We start from the raw sequence: 9507 nt of genomic DNA, 5'->3' as shown, positions 1-9507 counted from the left end.
TATTAACGTCGCTAACAATATATTTATTCTTAGTAATATACCTATAGATATTTATAGGCGTTCTATAATTTGGGTAAGTGCTATACCGCAATATTAAGTATAGAAAGCTACTAAATTAAGCAATAGTACGAATAATAGCCTTTAAAACACTTAATAGGAAAGAGATACCTATTTAGGATGCTATATATATATATATATATATATATACAACTATTAAGACCTTAGAAGCCCCGAGCTAGCTAGTACGTTTATCTTTACATTTTAGGAGTAAGTGTAACGTGGCCCGCCTCCACGTCGCCATACGGCCAAAAAGACTAAGAGTGCTTGCGAACTTGTCGCAAGCGCGGCGGGACCTAATATATATACTCTTACAATTGCCCTCTCCTCTACGCGCTCGTCCCCGAGCGCTCACAGGGATTCCTCTATGCGCCCGTTTGGGCCTCCACAGGGATTAAACGCCAAGAGTATTACCATATTAGTTAGTCCCTAGTAACATAAGCGATCGGAATCTCTACTGACGCCTTATCGTATGGATGTGCGTTAAACTGTACCAGAGCGAAGTAACCGATGGGGATTAAACCCACAACACCTGGCCCCAGTAAGTTCGCAAGCACAATTGTAACGTGGCCCGCCTTTACGTCGCCATACGGCCAAAAAGACTAAGAGTGCTTGCGAACTTGTTGTAAGCGCGGCGGGACCTAATATATATACTCTTACAGTAAGCTATACCTTATTTATGCAGTCGCACCCCTTTTATATATCTTAGTGGTATCGCGATACTAGGGGCAATACCGTTATAGTCTTTATTATCTAGAAAAGAAGTAGATTTATAAGGAACCTATACTTAAACGCTAATAATAGCTATAATTCTAAAATAAGAGCCGTAATTAAGGGACTGTATAAAAATTAACTTAACCTTAAATTATACGGGACTATCCTATTATTCGCTATAGAGATTAGAATAGTAGGGTAGCTTCTATATATTATATAGCTTCTAGAAGGATACTATAATTATAAAGTAAAAACTTAAAGGATTGCTCTATTTTAGGGACTAGACTCTAAATATAAGCTCTTTTATACATTTATATAGATGGCTACTAATAACCGCTCTAAAAGTGTACGCAGCTTAGGTCGCTAATATAATAATAGATTTATTTACTTAGATTTTAATAAGATATTTATATTAATTAGCTACTAGATCTTTAATATTTAGCTTTTTGTCTTAGGTAATTATATTTTTATTAAAACCAAGTAAAAAGATATTGTGTATTTTAGAGATTGTATTAGTATAATATATGTAGTTATAAAGGCTAAGAGTCTAACCAAATCTGAAATCGAAGGTTAAAAGGGTCGTATAGTGGTTTCCTATAAGTTATAATAATCTATTTACTATTTAGTATCACTAAAATATAAAAATAGTATATATAAATAATAAGACGAGCTATAAGATTCGCAAGATTGTTTAATGTATATTAAATAAGGACATTTATTTAATAGAACTAGACTTTTGTTTATATTTACCTTAAGGATATAATAGGAAACTAAATAACGCGCTTAATCGTAAGAAATTGAAGGGCATTATAAGAAGTGTCTAGATTTTGCCTATAAATTTATAGGAGTTCTCTAAAGCCGTTAGGTACACTATTATAATAAGCTCTACTAGTAATATTTTTATATTAGCGCTCGTTAATTAGTTTCTGTTAACATTTATGGTTATATAGGTACTAATAGTCACTTCTCTATTTATTAACATACGTAGAGCTTTATATTTAGGTTATCATAAGTATTTATTACTATTTAGTAATAATTTCAAACGCTTGCTATACAAGTGTATTTCTACTTAGAGATACGCTCGTGTTCTATTATACTCTATTTCGCGTTATAATCCTCTAGGCTAGCGAAGTGTTCGGGTTGCTAACAATATAAAGGGGCACTCCCTATAAGCATGTTTATAAAATAACACAGCCCAGCTACCTTTAGCGCTCGCTTATTTAAGGCTATACTATTGCAACGCCATCCTAATATAATTTATAAGGAAGCTAAGCCAACTAAACGAGATTAGATACAGTCGTTTGCGAAATATCGTCGACAGTATGCATAGACGCAATGCGGTTTACTACACCTAATCAAAACAATACACCCCCTATATCCCCACCAATATAGCTCCAAATTATATAAATAAGGGCTCATTTTATAGCCCCACTCTATAGCTATAAAATAAGTCCTTATTTATATAATTTAGAGCTATATTAATGGGGTTATATAGGGTGCTTATTTTTGGGGCTAGAGGGGTTAAATTAATCAGCGCAGAGCCTTAATTTAAGTTTAACGCCGTTGTAAAGCACCCCATATAATTCCACCAATATTGGTCTAATTTACATATATAGAGCCTTATTTTATAGCTCTAGAATAGAGCTATAAAATAGGCCTTTATTTATAAAATTTAGAACCATATTAGTAGGGCGGTAGGGCACAATGGGGTATTTTGTAAATTTGGTGAGCCGCATTGCGTCTATACACACTGTCGACGATATTTCGCAAACAACTGTAAGCCTGCGGATTTCTAAAAAAACAGAGGGTTCTAGAACTGCACTACTACATAATTACAAATACTTATTCCGTTTATAATTAATTAAAGCCCTTAGGCTACAAAGGTTAACCATTCACAGCCCTACCGGATGCGGGTACCCTTACTTTTTACGCCACTCGTGGATATATACTAACCGTTAGTGCACATATTTTAAGGGCAGTGATAGTTACACACCCCCTAATTACTGTGCGCACACCCCCCACTAAACAGGCTTAGATCTTTCCACTTCAAGTTAGAGAATCACGTGTGTTTGATTTGTTTACACCTAAATCGCGATTATCTCAGTTGACTTAGGCCCTCGGTGAGGAATTTCCACCTGCTGTGGGAGTTGTGCACCTGGGCACGCCCGGTTCTACCTTCCATCTTAAAGTTGTGCAGATTTATGGCCCGTGCAGGTGGATTCACGTGCTCGCAGGTGGATTCCTCACTGAGGGTCTAAGGGAAAATGGGCGCCTTGTGCACGCTTTATAAGCTAGATATTCTTCTACTTTTAAGATAGAACTTCTCTACTATAACTTAAATCTCTCTAATAATTTAAAAGCTGCTTCTCCTTAGTAAAAAGAAGTAGCTTTTAAATTATTATAGAGATCTAAGCTATAGTAGGGAAATGCAACTATAGGGAAAAGGTAGGGGACCAGTTTTAAAACCACGTCTTTAATCTTTAAGGCTGTATCTCGCCCCCTAATAAAATAGGTAGAGTCCTAAGACTATTAGAAAGAGATACTTAAGTCCCTTAAGAATTAAATGCATTAATAACTAAGATAATAGCTGCAGTATTGCCCTTATGGCAGCTCACTGACGCCGAAGGGAAATTTTAGATGGACCCAGTTTGCACCAAACGCGCGCCCATATTCTCTCAGACGCTCCGCTGAGGAACTTCAGGGTTGCAGGGGGGTGTGGTACGTGCTGAGTTATGCAACCGCCAAAAATTTCCCTGCGGAGCGGCTGAGTCAACTGAGATAAAATCGCGAAAACAACACCACGTGCCGACACCTCGCATTTGCCTTACCTTCTTATCCAAGAGCCTGCAATTGTAAAGCATTGTTATAATCGCCTGGCTGGCTCTACAAATCGCATTGATAACTCTGCTCGGTGGGAGCTCTCAGCATTTGAGTGAAATACTGGCTACAACTACCCGCGCGTGGGCGTGCGGGCGGGCGTGCGCGTGCGCATGGGCGTGCGCGTGCGCGCAGAAGTGCCCACAGAGGCAATCTACAAACATCAAATAGAGACAGCAGCACCCAATCTAGTTCTTACGGCGCCTCACAGAGCACTGCGCAGTCCTACCAGCCAACTTAGGGCGATCTTGAAGGTATTACAGGAGTTGTATTTTAACACTTTGATTTTCGCGATTTAGGTGTAAACAAGTCAAACACATGTGATATTCTAACTTAAAGTGGAAAGATCTAAGCCTGTTTAGTAGGGGGTGTGCGCGTAGTAATTAGGGGGTGTGCGCGCAGTAATTAGGGGGTGTGCAACTATCACTGCCCTATTTTAAATAGTAAAACTCTAGCTCGACTCTAGGTTCAGGAATTCTATTCATAGTAACGCCTGTCACTGCGTGGCGAAAAACACCCCGTGGCGAAAACTCGCCATTGCTTTTCAACCCAACAAACTTAGCAACGAGCTAGAACGATAGATATTCTCGGGATAGCAGCTTTGAATCATAAATTGTTTATTTGTCATTATCATATTCGGGCAATAGCTTCTCCTTACCGTGCAATACCACTATCCACCTTGAGCGCAGTACGACAGCTGCACTTACGACATCCTCGTAATCACCGCACAGTTGATGCATCATTCTGAAAAGTCTACAGGATGTAGACAGGCTCGTGAATGTTCTATCCCGAGAGAATCAATTGTATCCTGAAGACAGACGTGCGATTGTAGCGACTGGAAATCCATCAGCATGTCTTAACGAAATTTGATTGGCACTCGTTGGCTGTATGCAAAAGCCGGAAGCAGCATAGCTGTCATTTAGCACTGATCGCCGCCTTAATGCCTGAACTCTCGATTTGTGATCCACAGCATGGATCCCTGTGATGCCACTCGAGGGAGGCGCGTATAAGCGATTCACTGGTGATGCTCTCAAGCTACATCGGGCTACGATTTGGGTGCAGGCACCGATGTTCATCTTCGTACCGTGGTTAATCTAAATACTGCTGTACAATCCCTTTATCAATCTCCGGTCGTTACTGCTCTCCATCCGACTAATGTTTCAACCGGACTGAGTGTGAGATGATGACGAGCTCCAAGCACACGCGTGCATGAAGAGACACACTCATCTATGAGTCTTGGTGGCCTCTTCATCACGGCCGTGTCCTAACTGATCGCGCTGCCGGATTTGACCAAATGAAATCAGCCATGTTGTGGCTACCGAATTCTTCATGTTGCGATACCTCCCATCTTCAAATTCTTCACTGAGAAGACCAATCACCTCCTCTTCCTGTTCGGCCAGGAGTGACAGGTAGTCTGACATTGATATTCCATTCTCGTTAATATACGCTGGAAAACTCGTAACTATTCTCTAAGTGGTTCTTCGTCTAGCCGCTTGTACAATTTGAGCTGACATGATATACGCAAGAACAGACGCACCGGCATTCCTCAAGCCAGTTCAAGATGTGCATCGATTTATCCTGCATCATAAGGTGGCAATCGGGAATAATCCTCTTCAGACATACGCATCTGCACTCATGTTCAGTCCATGCCGCAGCCTGATAGGGTGCCTGTTCAGGTACGAAGAGCCAAATGGATCAGGATACTGCCGGGTATGGGAGAAGAATGGAGCGCCTGCCTACAGACAGGCTCTAAGCGTTCCGATCACTTCCGTCTCTTCTATCCGTGATGGGCCAGCAGGGAGTAGTAATTAGGGAATATCCTTCCGGTCGACACAGGCCATGAATGATAAGTACTCGGCCGCTAACGGGTCATTATCCCTTGCACGGATAGGGTCCTATATTTTGTGGCCCGTGCGCGGGGTCAAGAACATCAACTTTTTGGTGTCCAAATGTAAACAAATAACACCACCAAGATGGTGCGTAACTACACATCCAATGATATAGACCTTGCGCAGCCCATTTAATATCTTATTTCCAAAAATCGGGTCGCAAAAAGGCCACCGCTAGAGCCTGAACCATTACCTGCCTTTAAGCCTCTCCTTTGGTGATATGGCAGAACAACTTACCGCCCGTATATGCACCTTATTGATTGGTGCGCACGGGCCACATTTTATAGGACGTATCTATCCATGCAAGGGATAGCTCCAGGTCTCCGACCATGTCCTGGTAACCATATATTCCTTCACCAGCATACCGAATATCACTTACTCCATATCACGACATGAACATTCAACCCATTGCCGCTATCTGCCAGAGTACAAGCACAAGTAAGACAACATTCCAGCCCTGGTTCATTTTTCCGAACGATAGCATTCTTCCCATGCTCCGCGCACCAAGCCCTCGCCAGAACCTCATCGCCATCGCCTAGTGCGTTGATGATCAGAAGCTTGCCTGCCTCTGGGATGGTAGTGCGCAGGTCAGCCACCGTGACAGTATCACACAGCCACTTCTCCACCACGCTTCTGAGCGTGGGATGCGTCCCAACACACGGCGGCGCGGTGACGAAGATCGGGTTCTTGTACAGCGTGTATCGAACAGGTGCGCCGTTGATTTCGAAGTCAAGCGAGGCGCGGTAGGCTTCTTGCGCAAGCCCCGGAACGAGGGCCAGGAAAGCCTGGACTGTCTGGTTGCCCACTATCATGTCTAGATTGATGTGCTTCAGCACCGAGCCGCGATGGTTCGGCTCCTGGGTCGGCGGCGTGGGTATGATGAAATTATTCGGATCTTCCGGAGGCTGTGCCGTCGTTGCGATGAGAGGAGTAACTACAGGAGTGGGGATGCAGGCCTTTTCCGTGCTAATAAACACCCATCCGTTGATCGCACTGTGAGAGCTTGTTCCGCGCGGGGCCGGAGCAGGCCCAATCCACCCACAGCACGAAACCATATCTTGAGAACCTCCTAGTACGCGTCCCAGGACCGTTCTCTGAGGCCAGTATGAGGCTCGTTGGTGTAGAACCAATCCGCTGTCGTAATATTGGGCTACACCCAAGGTACTAATAGATGGTGTGGCTTGGACCAAAGCGCACAAGATGAGGTGGCGGAACATTTTACCAGGGAGGACGAGTCCGAATAGGAAGTCACATAGGTCAGGTCCCGATGGCCACGTGCCAATGGCCATGTTGCTGGTGGCTTGGTAAATAAATCGTTTCGCTTCGTCCAAGAATGGCCATTTGATGGTCTCGGCAAATTTGTTCAACCCTTGCGCATGGGAGTTATGATTCAGTGGCACAAAGTCATAGGTCGGCGAAGCTGACCCAGGCGTTGCCGGCTTCTGAACAATGCGGACATTGGTCTTGAATTGGCTTGCTGCGACCATCATGCATGAAATGTTGTAGGTAATGATACTGCTGTAGGATGGTTGGACCACTTGCCGTCGAACACGAATAAGTATTTCAAAACCGAGCAGTATCTGGAACAAAAAATCTCGAAGTTGTGTGGGTTGCGTGGCTGGTGGCTTGAGGAGACTACTAAGATTACCAATAGCGGAGAAATCTCGAACTCGTGTGGGCTCGTCGAAATGAGTCCTAGTAATCATGTAGCATATGTTGTCGATACGATCCTGGAGTCGTCCGTTGGGGCCAAAACCGCACTGAAGTGTATGGATCTGTGACATCCCCAGGAGCGGCTTGAGTCCCTCATTATCTTCTACATCTATTTGCAAATTTTGGAGTCTGCTGACAATGTTTGCCAGTTGATTTCGGGGAAGACCTTGTCTGAGTGATTCCATTTGCAGATTTGGATTTTTAGCCATCTGATAAAGACGATATTCCAGCGAGTAGCCGGTGATGGTGGTTGTTCCTGGAATGCTGCCGGCGTAACGCGCGCTTACTTCACAGTCCTTGTCCAGAAAGTTGTTGCCTGGGTAGACTATTGTGTCGGTTGTTTGAAGATCTAACATGTTTCAGCACTTTTTCTAGATATCGTGACCGCAGCTTACTGTGACTTGCATGACGATCCTTTGGACTAGTGTCAAGTTCCCTAGTGGTAAGTTGATCTTGAGTCAATCCAACATACAACAACTGAATTGCATCGACACTCTGTGTCGCAGTGTAGGCACGAAGCGACAATTTGCCTTTGTTTTGCGCAGTCATTGCCGCTGATGTTGCTGTAGTTGAAAGTGGGACCCCGAGTATTAGATTTGTCAGTACGGATTCAAAAATAGTTGTATTAGAGACAGTGGGAATTGTGGGAGTAGTGGAAGTGGACGAAGCAGAGTAAACCGGCGGGGGTACTGTTGGAACAGTTTCACCGATTGTCTCGAACTCCGAGGGTGTAAAACCCGTACCAGAGCGATGCTGACTAGCTGTACTTGGTGTCGATGCTTGCGGTCTATTTGCGTTGGGTGTAGAAGCATCAATGATAGACGTGCCTAGACCTCTTCAGCAAGATAGAATGAATAAAGGGCAGTATTGGATATCACTTACGGCTATTGCTCGCGGCTAGCTCATGAGCTCCCTCTCTAGAAGGCGACTGTGAGACCGTGGTGCGGACTGGGTACGGTGCAGAAGAGGCTCCCAAGCGTTTTTTAGCCCGCACGTCAGCTAAGCTTGACTGCATCTTAGGTCGGTCCATGTTGCTGGCGAAACCAATGGCGTTTTGGTACGCTTCCTCGGCTTCTCCATATTCTGTCATAGCGGCAAGAATATCTCCCTTAATGTCCCATGCCCTCCAGTTATCAGGTTTAGACTGAATGGCTGCGTTCGCATCATCCAGGGCGAATCGGTGGTGGACTGGACCAGACAGTCGATATGCGACAGCGCGAGAGAGAAGCAGTTGGCCATCGGTGGGAGAAAGCCTGATCGCCTCGTTGTAGAAGCTGATGGCGGAGTGGAAGTCCCCTTCATCGAGTTTCCTATCTCCAGCTTCTCGGAAAGATTCAGCGGCAGAGTTTCTGAATCAAAGGGCAATAGTAAGAACCTATACTTTTCACGGTGGTGTACAAACTTACGTGCTTGTGCTGGCAGACGCGTTCCCATCACGACCCCGTCGATGATCCTGTCGCTGGAAAATCCTTCGAAATAGCATTATGAGAAGTCAATCCTGTTCGCAATAGGATAAATTGCTCCATCGAGAAAAGCCTCAAGAGCGAGGGGAAGAATAGTTATCTCAATAGGACATGCCGAATATCCTTGCACTATCCGGAGTGATTGCGACTGCAGGCACAGCCTCGGAGCATGCATAGGGCGCTATCGATGATTGGGAGACGACAACAGTCGCTGACGTGGCGTGCATGATGGCATTCTAACGGACCACAATTTGACCAGAGGGCGGATCTAGCCATCATAAGACTACTGGAGAGCGCAGCAACAAGTGCAGAAGTTGACGGGGAAGACTGTGAATATTGGACATCTAACGTCCATCACTGCATGGCAAAAACAACCCCGTGACGAAAACTCGACAATGCTTTCCAACACAACGAATTCAACAACAGGCTAGGACAATTACTTCCGGAATAAAATTTTTAGATAGCAAATTCTCGTTTGTCATTGTTATATTCTGGCAATAGCTCCTGCTTACCATGCAATACTACCGTTCTCCTTGAGCCTAGCTCGAGATCCCGCGCGCATCTTCTGCTTTAAGCGTGGCCCGTGTTCAAGTGCAGATGCCGATCATGTCAGAGTTTTATGTGGCGTTCCTTGGCAATTTGTGGTGATAAGCAACTCGCCAAGATTTCTTCGCGAAACAAGGTATGACTTGAGGGTTGATCGGCGAATATTGCGTCTTTAAGAGCGTGAGTTTATTGAGGTCTAGGGAAAGAATGAAGGAGCCGGAGAGGTTGGTGATGTTTCAGCCCTATTC

At 44.4% G+C, this 9507-nt stretch overlaps 2 protein-coding genes across 2 annotated transcripts; one reads left to right on the top strand and one right to left on the bottom strand.

Annotated features, from left to right (window-relative positions):
• The first annotated feature begins 4851 nt into the window (after window positions 1-4851).
• K441DRAFT_255828 (uncharacterized protein) lies at window positions 4852-5684 on the top strand. The gene is made up of 2 exons (XM_067640800.1): window positions 4852-5057; window positions 5175-5684. Exons 1-2 carry the CDS (start codon window positions 4978-4980, stop codon window positions 5458-5460), a joined length of 366 nt encoding a protein of 121 aa, XP_067508531.1. The 5' UTR covers window positions 4852-4977; the 3' UTR covers window positions 5461-5684.
• A 224-nt stretch (window positions 5685-5908) lies between these two features.
• Window positions 5909-8733, bottom strand: K441DRAFT_673993 (uncharacterized protein; the record flags this gene model as incomplete). Its single annotated transcript, XM_067650699.1, has 4 exons — window positions 5909-7599; window positions 7646-8077; window positions 8133-8599; window positions 8657-8733. The coding sequence occupies 4 exons, from the start codon at window positions 8731-8733 to the stop codon at window positions 5909-5911; spliced, it is 2667 nt and encodes an 888-aa protein (XP_067508530.1).
• Window positions 8734-9507: the final 774 nt, after the last annotated feature.

This window comes from Cenococcum geophilum (assembly GCF_001692895.1).
Source record: "Cenococcum geophilum 1.58 unplaced genomic scaffold K441scaffold_5, whole genome shotgun sequence".
In the NCBI taxonomy this organism is placed as follows: Eukaryota; Fungi; Ascomycota; class Dothideomycetes; order Gloniales; family Gloniaceae; genus Cenococcum; species Cenococcum geophilum.
The sequence above is the reverse complement of the archived record's forward strand: the minus strand, read 5'-3'. Positions and strand labels throughout refer to the sequence as shown.